Source organism: Giraffa tippelskirchi, chromosome 10 (genome assembly GCF_054371585.1).
Source record: "Giraffa tippelskirchi isolate mGirTip1 chromosome 10, T2T-mGirTip1v1.2.pri, whole genome shotgun sequence".
Classification (NCBI taxonomy): Eukaryota; Metazoa; Chordata; class Mammalia; order Artiodactyla; family Giraffidae; genus Giraffa; species Giraffa tippelskirchi.
The window spans coordinates 144,403,184-144,418,429 of record NC_137284.1 but is presented as its reverse complement, the minus strand read 5'-3'; the positions used below and the strand labels follow the sequence as shown (position 1 = coordinate 144,418,429).

General features: G+C 40.3%; 1 protein-coding gene and 1 long non-coding RNA gene across 5 annotated transcripts in view; one reads left to right on the top strand and one right to left on the bottom strand.

Moving 5' to 3' along the window:
* LOC145523205 (uncharacterized) overlaps nt 1–15,246 on the bottom strand; it is a 184,275-nt gene that overhangs the window by 30,786 nt on the left and 138,243 nt on the right. Inside the window, exons 11-14 of the long non-coding RNA XR_014066420.1 lie at nt 11,357–11,489; nt 10,532–10,944; nt 8,395–9,462; nt 869–1,062 (exon numbers count right to left, since the gene is read on the bottom strand). This is a non-coding gene — a long non-coding RNA (uncharacterized LOC145523205). The remainder of the gene's footprint in view (nt 1–868; nt 1,063–8,394; nt 9,463–10,531; nt 10,945–11,356; nt 11,490–15,246) is intronic.
* The window catches only part of PTN (pleiotrophin), a 105,839-nt gene that overhangs the window by 67,339 nt on the left and 23,254 nt on the right, over nt 1–15,246 (top strand). For all 4 annotated transcript variants that reach the window (XM_081533083.1, XM_081533082.1, XM_081533081.1 and 1 more), the window contains exons 2-4: nt 10,856–10,971; nt 12,089–12,262; nt 14,791–14,952. In XM_081533083.1, the coding sequence (XP_081389209.1) occupies nt 10,857–10,971; nt 12,089–12,262; nt 14,791–14,952 (451 nt within the window). In that variant the 5' untranslated portion in view covers nt 10,856. The remainder of the gene's footprint in view (nt 1–10,855; nt 10,972–12,088; nt 12,263–14,790; nt 14,953–15,246) is intronic.

Sequence of the window (15,246 nt, the reverse complement as noted above, 5' to 3'; positions counted from 1 at the left end):
GTTTAGTCGCTCAGTTGTGTCCAACTCTTTGTGACTCCATGGACCGTAGCCCTCCAGTCTCCTTATCCATGGGATTTTCTAGGCAAGAATACTGGAGTGGGTTGCCATTTCCTTCTCCAGGGGATCTTCCCGACCCAGGGATTGAGCCCTCCTCTCCTGAATTACAGGCGAATTCTTTACTTCTGAATCATCAGGGATTATGTTTCTCCCATTGGAAGTGCTTTTCATTCCAGATTTCTTTATCAAAATTCAAACTACTTTAAAAGGAGGTATTGCCACCCTCTTTATGAACCTACACCTGGGGGCTTCCACCTCCACTTTCTTCCTCTAAGAGCTACAGGGGTCACTACTGACGGAGCACCTAACGTGTGCCTGTCAAGATGCCAGGTATTTTGTATCTGTTATCTCATTGTAATCTTTAAAAAAACTATGAGCCTGCATGATAAAACTTTAAATTTCTTTACCACAGAGGATACTGAGAATAAAAGGGAGTGACTGCTTTGTTCACATCACAGATATAATAAGTGACAAAGCTTATATGGAAGAAATCTGGCTGACTCCAAATCCTCTTCTCTTTCCACATATTAAAAAATTAGTTTTTAATGCCTTATGATTTACTGTCTTATTTTCCTCATAATTGTAGTCATACTTATTATACTGTGTCTTTGATCCTTGATAAGAAGACATAATCATGTCAAACATTAAAGTATGGGATAGTTAAAATATACACTTGTAAAGTTCCTGTTTTTGCTACCAGAAACAAAGCATTTTGCATACTCAAATATATTTCATATTAACTACCTGAGACATTTTCACATTTCTACTTTTGAACAAAATATTGTTTTGCAACATCATATCCCCTACTGACCTTAAGAATGGCCAGACCAGTGACTCTTAAATACAGTTTTTCTGGATTTCTCTGGTGGTCCACTGGTTGAGAAGCTGCCTGCCAATGCAGGGGACATGGGTTTGATCACTGGTCCAGGAGGATTCCACATGCTGCAGGACAACTAAACCTGTGCATAGCAATGACTGAAGCTCCCGAACCCTAGAGCCCGTGCTCTGCAACGAGAGAAGCCACTGCAATGAGAAGTCTGCATACTGCAACAAGAGAAAGCCTGTGTGAAGCCAAAAATAAATAAATAAATAAAATTAATAAAAAAAGAACAAATAGTAGTATCAGGTTTTAAAAAATAAATACATTTTTATTTCTTGACAAATGAAACCCTACAAGGAAAGTCATGAAAGAGGAGCTGCTGCAGGTGAAGCTAAGATAAGGGTGGGAGATTCGGTGTGATTCTCAATACCATCTCAGGTTTCTTTCATGCCTGGCAGCAGCCCTTGACCTTTCCCTGGAAACACCAGTTCTCTAAAAATCATTGTTTAGCCCAATTTTATTTTTCTAATGAAAATCAGAAGAGATTTTTAAATGTGTGTGTGTGTGAAGTTTTTGAGTCTTGGAGCTTGTTCCTGACTCCCAAATATATAAGTATTATAAGTACTTTGGTAATAAATACATTGAAATGAACCAAAATACATAGAATATCCACAACATGGGTAAACAAAAATAATAAGAAAGCCAAAAGAGAAACAAACATACTACATAAAAGATATCAAGATGAATGGTTGAGTATGGTGGCTGCCCCTTTCTTGGTAACTTAGGGCTTTAGTTATGTTCATACAGCACGCGGGCTTCCCACATAGCGCTACTGATAAAGAACCAACCTGCTAATGCAGGAGATATAAGAGACAAGGGTTCCATTCCTGAGTCGGGAAGATCCCTTGGAGAAGGGCATAGCAAACCACTCCAGTATTCTTGCCTGGAGAATCCCATAGACAGAGGAACTTGGTGGGCTACAGTCCATGGGGTCACAAAGAGTTGGACACGACTGAAGCGACTTAGCACGGCATACAACATTCCTCTCTCCCTGACTTCCCCTTGCTTCTCTTTTCCTGACCAGTTAATAACTCTGTCTTTCTCCCTCACAATTCTCATGATTAACTCATTTTCTCTTCCTCCTTTTGAAGTCCACCCCCTGTTACTTGGTACTGTACACTCTATTCTAATCACATTCTGTCACTGAATATATTATATACATCATCTCCACACATTCGTTTATTTGATCCCATTTGCCTGAAGTTCCCTTCCTTCCCTCATTTCTTTATTTAGAAGACTTCAACTATTTTTTTTAATCTGATAAAATATACCACAACCCTCTACCTCACTCCCCCTTGCTAAGCAAAATTATCACTTGAGCCTAGGTACTCAAGTAGCACTGTGTGTATCAGTGCTTCATGATATTTACCGTAGTGAATCATGTCACTCATTTCTCACATTTTTTTTCCAGTTACACAGAATTCTTTCAGGGAGAGGGCTGAATCATATTCTTTTACCATGTTCTTATGTCTAGTACACATCCAGCCCTCAGTAGGTACCCTAAAATTTGGTCAATAAATATCTAAAGAAAATGTTCTAAAATATCACATTTCTCCAGCAGGTGCCATTATGTGAAAATATTTCAGCCTGAAAGCTACCCATTTTTATTGTGTTATACAAAATTAAACAAATGTCATACTATCAATCTAATTGATATGTACTTAGTTAAAATCAAAGATGGAACACTGTTGAATTCACTTTTGGGCTGTTAGTAGAGTGTATCTGAGGTCATGAACACACGTGCTTGGGACACATTCTTTTCAAGGCTTAGTGTTTAAAGAAGGCAGCTTAACAAGGTCAAAGTGAAAGACTGGTTTAGCAAAAGATTCCATTATAAACATAATGGTTATTTATATGAGACTTCAGGAATCTAAGGCAATGGTCAACCATTTGAAAATAAATCAATACGAGGATTATGACTTGAAGAAGGGTGGGTGAAAATAAAAGTGGCCTATAAAAAGGAAAAAAAATTACTATTTCACAGAGCTTTAGAAAGATAGATTGCAAAATATATAGAAATGTTTGGTGATGTGTAATATTTGATGAATTACAAATCATTCATAGACTGCTCTTGTATGTATGAAGCTGCTTTAGATTCTGGTTGTTTCTAGCTCAGTTTTTTCAGTGAATCTTATATCCATGGCATAGACAAAGAGCTGAGGCATCATTTTAGCATGAATACTAATTCCTCTATTCGATGCCATGTTTTGGCTATATATTTTTGCTAGCAAAAAATTTACTAAGTGGCAACTTTGTGCTGGGGCCCTATCTCAGGTATTTGAAATAAAAGGAGGGCAGTAGAATAGTTTCACCACACAAGAGGCATAGTATGCAGTTGCAAAGTTAGATTTTTTTCATTTCATGCATGTTAAATTGCATAACAGTTTCATTAGTTCTCAACATGGAGCCTCTATAGTGAACTCCAAAGAAACACCAGAGGTAAAGGTCCTTGAGTTTATTTTAACTTTTTAAGAAGTCAAAAGCCTGAACAAATTTGTATCCTAATAAAGCTGAACAAGTCTTTAGTTGGCATTAATTAAATCATATCTCTGTTTTTTTAAAAATTTTTATCCTTTGATTTTAGATAAGATTAGACAGCTAAGAGAGATGGCACCCCACTCCAGTACTCTTGCCTGGACAATCCCATGGACGGAGGAGCCTGGTAGGCTGCAGTCCATGGGGTCTGGAAGAGTCGGACACGACTGAGCGACTTCACTTTCACTTTTCACTTTCATGCTTTGGAGAAGGAAATGGCAACCCACTCCAGTGTTCTTGCCTGGAAAATCCCAGGGACGCGGGAGCCTGATGGGCTGCTGTCTGTGGGGGCTCAAGGAGTCGGACACGACTGAAGTGACTTAGCAGCAGACGGCTAAAAGTATCATGCTCGTTATTTCTTAATAATAAGAAGTACTTCTTTTTAATAAGTAATATGAGAGTAGGGGTGAACTAACTTTATTCAGCAACTAATAATATATTTCTTGATAATCTGGGTTAGCTCTACGTCTACATCTTACATTTCCACAACAAATATTTCTTGATATTCTGTGTTAGCTCTGAGTCTACATCCTGAATTTTCACAACAAACCTTTCAAGTTATTATAATCACTCCCACTTTGTAGATGTCAAAACAGCAGTTTAAATGGTTGTGATTTACCCAGGGACATTCCAAAAACTATATGGTAGAGCTGAAGTTTAAGCCAAACTTCTGCCTCTAAATCCTATATTAGTCATTCCAAACAAATCACTAAAAGACAGATTCCAGCATCCTTGTCTTATGTTTACACCAGATGTTAATCATCTTTAAAATTTTAGGTCCTTTTAAAATACTAATACTTTCCCTTCGCATCAGCGATTTTTCTATAGAAGTGACTGGGATTTAATCTATTAACACTTTTCCCCCTAGTTGGTTTCTTTAATTGATTTCCTTTCATCCTTGAGCTTCATTCATACTTATTAGTGATTGAGATAACACAACAGTAATTTCCAGACACCAGGCATCTAGGGTAGTCTTCAAGTTAACCGTTAAGCCCCATGAAATTATACCTGTTAGAGTAAGGACAGCAAAAGATGGCAGTAGGCAGAGTGAAAAGAAGTAAATTATTCAGAAGAACTGAGCTGACTTAGCAAGGCTTCTTCTACCATTGTTTTGGTTCCCTCCGTTTGAAAAATAAGCCCCGACCCTGACCACTTCCCTAAGTCAATGTTCTTGCCTCTGTGCTCATCTAGAGTATGTTGGAAAGCGGCAGGTTTCCAACACCATCTGCAGATTCAGTTCAGTCACTCAGTTGTGTCTGACTCTTTGTGACCCCATGAACTGAGGCACGTCAGGGCTCCCTGTCCATCACCATCACCCGGAGTTTACCCAAACTCATGTCCATTGAGTCGGTGATGCCATCCAACCATCTCATCCTCTGTCGCCCCCTACTATTCCTGCCCTCAATCTTTCCCAGCATCAGGGTCTTTTCCAATGAGTCAGCTCTTCGCATGAGGTGGCCAAAGTATTGGAGTTTCAGCCTCAACATCAGTCCTTCCAATGAACACCCAGAACTGATCTCCTTTAGGATGGACTGGTTAGATCTCCTTGCAGTCCAAGGGACTCTCAAGAACCTTCTCCAACAGTGGTGTTCAAAAGCATCGATTCTTCAGCACTCAACTTTCTTTAGAGTCCAACTCTCACATCCATACATGACTACTGTAAAAACCATAGCCTTGACTAGATGGATCTTTGTTGGCAAAGTAATGTCTCTGCTTTTTAATATGCTATCTAGGTTGGTCATAACTGTCCTTCCAAGGAGTAAGCATCTTTTAATTTCATGGCTGCAATCACCACCTTCAGTGATTTTGGAGCCCCTCAAAATAAAGTCAGCCACTGTTTCCACTGTTTCCCCATCTATTTGCCAAGAAGTGATGGAACCAGATGCCATGATCTTAGTTTTCTGAATTGTTGAGTTTTAAGCCAACTTTTTCACTCTCCTCTTTCACTTTCATTAAGAAGCTCTTTAGTTCTTCTTCACTTTCTGCCATAAGGGTGGTGTCATCTGCATATCTGAGGTTATTGACATCTCTCCTGGCAATCTTGATTCCAGCTTGTGCTTCTTCCAGCCCAAGTTTCTCATGATGTACTCATTCTGTTGGTTTTGAGATTGCATCCAAGTACTGCATTTAGGACTCTTTTGTTGACTATGATGGCTACTCCATTTCTTCTAAGTGATTCCTGCCCACAGTGGTAGATATAATGGTCATCTGAGTTAAATTCACCCATTCCAGTCCATCTTAGTTCACTGATTCCCAGAATGTCGGCGTTCACTCTTGCCATCTCCTGTTTGACCACTTCCAATTTTCCTTGATTCATGAACCTAACATTCCAGGTTCCTATGCACTATTGCTCTTTACAGCATCAGACCTTGCTTCTATCATGAGTCACATCTACCACTGGGTGTTGTTTTTGCTTTGGCTCCATCCCATCATTCTTTCTGGAGTTATTTCTCCACTGATTTCCAGTAGCATATTGGGCACCTACCGACCTGAGGAGTTCATCTTTCAGTGTCCTATCTTTTGGCCTTCTCATACTGTTCATGGGGTTCTCAAGGCAGGAATACTGAAGTGGTTTGCCATGCCCTTCTCCAGTGGACCACATTCTGTCAGACCTCTCCACCATGACCCGTCCGTCTTGGGTGGCCCACATGGCATGGCTTAGTTTCATTGAGTTAGACAAGGCTGTGGTTCCTGTGATCAGATTGGCTAGTTTTCTGTGATTGTGGTTTCCGTCTGTCTGCCCTCTGATGCCCTCTCTCAGCACCTACCATCTTACTTAGGTTTCTCCTACCTTGGATGTGGGGTATCTCCTTGATGCTAAGGACAAATAAACAATCAACAAATACCACAAGCAAGGGAAACTCTTATCTACACACGTGCAGTTACTCAAGTTCTTAACACTGTAATAAGGCACCAGCATGCTGCTGCTGCTGCTAAGTCACTTCAGTCGTGTCCGACTGTGTGTGACCCCATAGACTGCAGCCCACCAGGCTCCCGCGTCCCTGGGATTCTCCAGGCAAGAACACTGGAGTGGGTTGCCATTTCCTTCTTCCATGCATGAAAGTGAAAAGTGAAAGTGAAGTCGCTCAGTCGTGTCCGACTCTTCCAGACCCCATGGACTGCAGCCTACCAGGCTCCTCCGTCCATGGGATTTTCCAGGCAAGAGTACTGGAGTAGGGTGCCATCGCCTTCTCCGACCAGCATGCTACTTGTTTTTTGGTTTTTTTTTTAAATAATTTGACTCATATCTTTCCTAAACTCCCTTTCTCTCTTTTTTAAAATAATTGTTTCCTTTGCTCTACCCAGAAGAATCTTAAGCCACCAAAACAGAGGCTTAAGCAGAATGGCAGGTGAAATAGGAGGAAGGGAAAAAGAGAAGTTGAAAACTCAAATCTATTGCTGATCACAAATTTTACACATTTTCCCTGTATATGTGGAATTGCGTGCATTTTCTTTAGAACATCTAAAAGCTGAAATTAACCATTTGCCCACTAATTAAGATTCCAAATTTTTCTGAATTCGTAGGGGAAACAATATGGGACAGTGTTTACTTTATTCTATTAACTCTAACTCTCATTCCAGTTCCTCTCTCCTTTCTTCCTCTCTTCTCCACTACAGTTAAGATCCCTGTTTAATAGACCATTCTATGATTTTAGAAAATTTCTTCAGGAAATTCTGGCCCCTGTATGATTTTTCTCTTGAAATTAAGTGAATTTAGCTTGATTGAGAGAAAGCTTTTTGAAAATAATTATAAAAGTAAAGTTAGCAATGTCAAACTAGAAATGCTGAGGTTAAACTAGCTAGCAATAGCATCTTTCTATTAATAACTCTGTGTGTGTGTGTTATTTATGGAAGAATTCTATTTCTGCTAAGTGGCCATGTTTTCTCAGTGACCTCTCTTTCCACTGTATATGTCCTATGGCTCTCCAAGCATCACTCTTTCACTTGGTCAGAAAATTCTCTCAATAGCTGTGCTCTCACGATGGAAATTTCTGAATTCTCACTTTCCTGCCACTAGAGTGGTATCATCTGCATATCTGAGGTTGTTGATATTTCTCCCAGAAACCTTGATTCCACCTTAACTAAAGAACCTCTTGAGGAGAGTGAAAAATCTGGCTTAAAACTCAACATTCAAAAAACCAAGATCATGGCATCTGGTCCCATCACTTCATAGCAAATAGATGGGAAAAAGTGGAAACAGTGACAAATTTTATTTTTGGGGGCTCCAAAATTACTGCAGATGGTGACTGCTCCCATGAAATTCAATGACACTTGCTCCTTGAAAGAAAAGCTATGACAAAACTAGGCAGTACATTAAAAAGTAGAGACATCACTTCACCAACAAAGGTCCATATAGTCAAAGCTATGGTTTTTCCAGTATCATGCATGGATGTGAAAGTTGGACCATAAAGAAGGCTGAGTGCTGAAGAATTGATGTTTTCGAATTGGGGTCCTGGAGAAGACTCTTGAGAGTCCCTTGGACTGCAAGGAGATCAAACCAGTCAATTCTAAAGGAAATCGACCCTGAATATTCATTGGAAGGACTGATGCTGAAGCTGAAGCTCCAATACTTTGGCCACCTGATGCAAAGAGCCAACTCATTGGAAAAGACCTTGATGCTGGGAAAGAATGAAGGCAGGAGGAGAAGGGGGCAACAGAAGATGAGATGGTTGGATGGCATCACTGACTGAAAGGACATGAGTTTGAGCAAACTCCAGGAGATACTGAAGGACAGCAAAGCCTGGTACACTGCAGACCATGGGGTCACAAAGAGTAGGATACAACTTAGAGACTGAACAACAACAACAACAATACAATAATCTAATTCACAATCTAGTTTCAAGTATTTATAGGTGATTGTGAAACAAAAAGGTGTATTACAACGTAGAAAGAAATGCATTAAAATTTAAAAGTTAACTTACCCTCTAAGAAGACTCAAATGAGAAGTTTCCACCTCCAAAGTGGCTAGTCACTGAGAGTATGTTCTTGGACTGCCTTTGGAGAAAACACCAAAAGACCTTCACTTAGGTTCATGTTACATCTCATAATTATAGTTGCTATGTGGATATGTATTAAATGTATTGTGTAGATGCACCAGGGTACTCAGCTCTGAGAGGATTGCCAACCAATACGTCTAGACTCACTTCTCAGACAATTCATGTCCAATGAAAGTCATAGGACAAGTGTCATAATCAGTAACAACTTTTCTGTTTGACTATCAGTGAAGTATAATTATAAAAATTTACATTCAATTCAATTCAGTTCAGTCGCTAAGTCATGTCCGACTCTTTGCGACCCCATGGACTGCCAGGCCTCCCTGTCCATAAACTCCTGGAGTTTACTCAAACTCATGTCCATTGAGTCGGTGATGCCATCCAACCATCTCATCCTCTGTCGTCCCCTTCTCCCACCATCAATCTTTCCCAGCATCAGAGTCTTTTCCAATGAGTCAGCTCTTTGCATCAGGTGGCCAAAGTATTGGAGTTTCAGCTTCAACTTCAGTCCTTCCAATGAACACCCAGGACTGATCTCCTTTAGGATGGACTGGTTGGATCTCCTTGAAGTCCAAGAGACTCTCAAAAGTCTTCTCCAACACCACAGTTCAAAAGCATCAATTCTTCAGCACTCAAATTTCTTTATAGTCCAACTCTCTCATCCATACATGACCACTGGAAAAACCATAGCCTTGACTAGATGGACCTTTGTTGGCAAAGTAATGTCTCTGTTTTTTAATATGCTGTCTAGGTTGGTCATAACTTTCCTTTCAAATAATAAGTGTCTTTTAATTTCATTGCTGCAGTCACCATCTGCAGTTATCTTGGAGCCCAGAAAAATAAAGTCAGCCACTGTTTCCACTGTTTCCCCATCTATCTGCCATGAAGTGATGGGACTGGATGCCATGATCCTAGTTTTCTGAATGTTGAGCTATAAGCCAACTTTTTCACTCTCCTCTTTCACTTTCATCAAGAGGCTCTTTAGTTCTTTGCTTTCTAAAAAAAAAAAATTACATTTAGAGAAAGAAAAAAGCATGTAATTTTAGATTTTAGAAAGTGATGGAGATGCCGAGTTGCTAATTAGGACTTATGATTCAGGGAAAGGACCAAATGACCAAAATATTAACTTTAACTGATGAAATATGCTTCATCCATACAATGGAATCCATTAAAAAAGTCATCAATTAAAAAACAATAAAATGGGCATTCCCAATGTCACAGAAAGGGAGAAAAATTCACTGACAAGGACATAATTTTATAGAGGCTTGTATGAGGAAAGCAAATTACAGAACAGAGTGATCTCAGTCCCTATATATGTGAGGCTTTATTGTTTACATTCATGAGAATGTAAAATCATGTAAACAGTCTGTGCTTCTGGAAGAAAAATTCTGAGTTAATGAGCGTATGTCATTACTACCATTTTTATATGAAGTATAAAATATCATGAACATACTAGATGGAGATCAATGACTACCAGGTGAGTTGCTGCAGCCAATGACTTGGTGTAGATGCAAGAAGTGGGCTATCCCAGCGCTTGTCCTGGTGCCTTCCCCAGTTTGCTTGGCAAGGTGATCATATCGACACTATGCTGTCACAAGTGACTTCTAGTTCTAGGGGAGTCTTGATAATGTTATCCTGGGATTTTTTATTGATATCAAATGTGGAGATTTCAAATTATGAGTGAATGTAAACCCTTCCCTCCACTCTAGAATTTAGAGGATTTTCAGTCCATGTGAGTTTAGAAGTGTTTTTGCTGTATATTGAAGGTGTGCTAGCTGTACTTCTTTTTTGGGCTTTACTTTTCAGTGGACCAGTGAATAATAGAACTATGATGAGAAGATAATCGTGATTGTGGAAACGATAAATCAAAATGAGAGATATTGATCATTACTGATGCATCTGAAGATAACAGCAAACATATACTTGCACAGATAATCTATTCATTGTGTCCACTCACATTATATGCATGGACAAAAACATCATGGTTGTTTTTAGGAATCATCAGTCTTTATAAGGATAACTATAGTCATTGCCCTTACCAAGTGTCACTATCAGTAGGACTTACTGTAGGAGTCTGTTCCAATGCATGCCATCAAAATTCTTTTGCTTCCATCACTCTTGAGTCATAATTAGCAAATGATTGTGTGTGAAGTCTTATATGAAGGACTGTTGTATTTTATCAGTAAATACATGACTGATTGCAGAAGAGCAGTTAACTACAGTGGCTGTTGGAGAAAAGATAGAACTCTGCTCCATATAATTGATATAAATCTTCCTAAAATCTGATATGTCAGAAATGGAAACTGGAGCCCTTCATCAAGGAGTTCAGCGAGCTTTCTTCTCTGACTTAGGTTGACACCACCTTCTTCATTTCTCTGTTTATTCTTAGAATGCAGACTCCACAGTACCTGCAGCAACGTCGAAAATTTGCAGCTGCCTTCTTGGCATTTATTTTCATCTTGGCAGCTGTGGACACCGCTGAAGCAGGAAAGAAAGAGAAACCAGGTGAGCAATATGGTTATGAACAAAGTCTTCACTGATTAATGTCTGTCTAACCCAGCTACTTGCTTTTTGCCTTTTCTCCTTCCTTCCCTCTCTTTTTTCCTCCTTTCCCTTTCTTCCCACTTTCCTTTCTTCCAGGTATTTAGAGGAACACCTAAGTGACATCCCGTCTTATTCCATCCCCCCACTCTAAGTCCTGAAATATAGATGGTGACCATTAACTATTAATTGAAATAATAATTATTAACAGCTACAGCATACAGAAAATTGATTGGCAATCAAGTGTTTTACTTATGTTGATACTCTTCTTCAAAAAGAGTCCTGGAAGCAAATTTTGTTTTATCTCATTAACAAAGGAGGAAACTGAATCTTAGCAAAAATAAAGCACCTTTTCTATGTCACTCGCAACGTCATAAGTTGGCTGTGGAGCTGAGAGTCTGTTACATCTGTGGTCCACCACATTTAGTTTATGTTACTCCATCTATGGGCTTCCCTCGTAGCTCAGTTGGTAAAGAATCTGCCTGCAATACAGGAGACCTGGTTTTGATCCCTGGGTTAGGAAGATCCCCTGGAGAAGGAAATGGCAACCCACTCCAGTATTCTTGCCTTGAGAATCCCATAGACAGAGGAGCCTGGCAGGCTACAGCCCATGGGAGCACAATAGTCGGACACGACTTAGTGACTAAACCACGACCACCACCCATCTATAAGACAGAGAGAGGAGCACTGACATACACTGGAATGACTAATCTGACAACTGTTAATTTTCGTAGACTTTTCCTATTTTTTAGATTTAACTTGACTTTGATTATCTTCTCTTTTTCAGAAACATTTGCTTCCAAAAGGAAGTGTCAGTAAATCACTTAGCACAGTCCCTGGCACATAGTAAGAATTAAATAAATATTAGTTCTAGCTCCCTAGTTTTCTTTCTCACTTCTCTTGGTCATTGGTTGGTTAAACCATTCAGCTAACACTTGGCGAGTTCCTACTCTTTCCTAGACACTGAAGAGAGAGGTAAAATCACAGACCATGCAATTAAGGAGCTCAGGAATGAACTTGGTTTTATCCAGGAGTTAAAGAGTTTTCTGGATGTTGATAATTTTTCCTTCTTCCCTCTCAGAAAAGAAGGTGAAGAAGTCTGACTGTGGAGAATGGCAGTGGAGTGTGTGTGTACCCACCAGTGGGGACTGTGGGCTGGGTACCCGTGAGGGCACCCGTACCGGAGCTGAGTGTAAACAAACCATGAAGACCCAGAGATGTAAGATCCCCTGCAACTGGAAAAAGCAATTTGGAGGTGAGTCCCACCCTTACTGTCCCATTGATTTAATCTTCCACCCTGAGATAATTCTTGCAGTCTTCTATCAGGTATCTTTTTGAGGTTGACTCTATTTTAACAAATTTATTTTATCAGATACAAGATAACCTGGCATCTTGCCCAGCCTCGGGTCCTTCGTTTTCCGTACTGCTAGAATCTGGAACCAGATAGTTTTTTTGTCCTGGTGGGAGGGCTGCTCTGTGCATTATAGGATATTTAGCTGCATTTCTGACTTTTACCCACTAGTTTCTGGTAGCACTCTCCACCTCACCAGCTCTGACAACTGCAGATATCTCTAGATGTTGCTGCATGTTTCCTTTCGGGGTGGGGGCAGAGGGTCAGAGTAGTCCCTGATTGAGACCACTGCCTTAGCAACAGGGACAGAAAATAGGCCCTCGTTCCCTCTTAACAGTGTGTTCTTTGCTTCTATTTCTAGATTCCTTTTATCTTGCCTTGCTCTTTTCTTATTTAGTCTCCTCCTTCTCCAGATCTCTCCCTCTGTTACTTCTGGGCCTTCTCTCTCTATCTTGCTCCCTCCCCACTCTCCACACAGGTTTACAGCTTTACTCACCAAACCCAGTTAGACTGCTCTGAGCCACTGTTCATAGATTTTAGCTCAGTGACTATTGACAGTTTCATGTTGACCTCGTCTCCCAATCTGAGAAGGAATCTTTCAACACTTTTGACCCTAAACCCACTATTGAACACCAAAATTGCCTGTTTTTTTTTTTTCCCCCACAATCTAGACTTCTTTCTTGCCATAGTGGGACACAATGCCCCAAGTATTCTCACTGGTTTACAGAAATGTGTTTTGGCCTACTGGGCAGTGGAGAAGGGTAATGAATACATACACTACATCTTTTTCATTCTCTATAAGCTTTGGAGTTATAACTTTATATAAGTGGAGGTGAATTCTATAAAGGCATGGTGAAATTCAGATACGTTTGATCTTAAATTGTGTATACCTACTCTAAAGATCTATACATAAAATTTCTTAAAAATGTGTTCTAAAGGTCTTCTATATATAAATGTCTAGAATATATAAAGAGCTCTCAAAACTAGCAATCCGGTTAGAAAGTGGGCAAAAGACATAAACAATCATTTTACTAAAGAGGATACATAGGTGGCAAACAAACACGTGACAAGATGTTCAGCATCTTTTCTCTGTGATGAAAATAAAAATGGAAACCAATGAGGCATCACTATATACTACACACCTATAAGAATGGCTAAAATCAGAAATAACATCAAATGCTAGCAAGGATACAGGAGAAACTAGATCACTCACACATTGGTGATGGGAATACAGAATAGAGAGCCACACTGGAAAAGAGCATGGCAGTTTTTCACAAAATGAAACTTGTGTTTACTATACAATGCAGTGATTTCACTCTTAGGCATTTATCCTAGAGAAATGGAAACTTATGTTCCTATAAAAATTTATACATGAATTTGTCTAGCAGATTTAGTTGTTATAGCCAAAAGCTGGAAACAACCCAGATATCCTTAAGCTGGTGAATGGTTAAACAAACTGGGGTACATGCATACTACAGAGTACTCCTCGGCAATGAAAGGAACAGACTATTGATTCATACAGCTTGGATGGACCTCCAGGAAATTTTGCTGAGTGAAAAAGCCAATCTCAGCATTACATACTGTATGATTCCATTAATATTGCGTTCTTAAAATGACACAGTTATAGAGGCAGAGAACAGATTAGTAATTGTCACGGGTTCGGGAGGTAGGAAGGGCTTCCTTGGTAGCTCAGCTGGTAAAGAATCCACCTGCAATGCAGGAGACCCTGGTTCGATTCCTGGGTTGGGAAGATCCCCTGGCCAAGGGATAGGCTACCCACTCTAGTATTCTTACCTGGAGAATCCCCATGGACAGAGGAGTCTGGCAGGCTACAGTCCATGGGGTCGCAAAAAGTCGGACATGACTGAGCGACTGAGAACAGCACAGCAAGGAGGTAGGAAAGGAAGAAGGATGCTAAGCTATGACTATAAAAGGATAACCCAAGGGACCTTTGTGTTAGAAGTTGTTTGAATGTTATTGAGGAGGGTGTTCACGCTTATGTGATAAAGTCACACAGAAGTCAGTGTCCACATACCATATACACAAATGAGAGCATGTGAAACTGTGTGTGTGTTAGTCGCTCAGTCGTGTCTGACTCTTTGCGACCCACGGACTGTAGCCCAGCAGGCTCCTTTGACCATGGGATTCTCCAGGCAAGAATACTGGAGTGGGTTGCCATTTGCTCCTACAATAAATAAATAAATTCTCTGGACTGTGTCTATGTCAAGTTCCTGGTGGTGCTATAGCTATGCAGGATATCACCACTGAGGGAAACTGGGTATAGGGTATATGGGATCTCACTGTATTATTTTTCATAACTACATGTGAACCAACAATTACCTCACTACAGAAAATTGAAAGCAAAAGTGTCTGTTTTCATGGTACTCCAAGAGGAACTCAGAGATTTCTGTTTGGTCCTACCCTGCCTCCAGCGGAGTGCAAATACCAGTTCCAGGCCTGGGGAGAATGCGATCTGAACACGGCGCTGAAGACCAGGACTGGGAGCCTGAAGCGAGCCCTCCACAACGCCGACTGCCAGAAGACAGTCACCATCTCCAAGCCCTGCGGCAAGCTGACCAAGTCCAAACCTCAAGGTAGGTTCCTGTCTTTGAACCATAATTTTAATCAGAATGCACTGAGGGGCTCAGGCAGGATCTTCAGATGTGCAAATTTTCCACAAGGAAATCTTGGGTGAATCACCTTAAGAAAGAGATTGGAAAAAGTCCATCAAAGTATTGAGCACCACACAAGTACTTTTCAGCAGCAGGCAATTGATGAGTTCAGACTGAAGTCCTCTGCACTGATGAGGGTGTAGGAATAGTCTCCTTGCAGAAACAAACAACTTAGCAAAACAGGCAAATTAAGATAGTTGTATGGTGACTTACAGG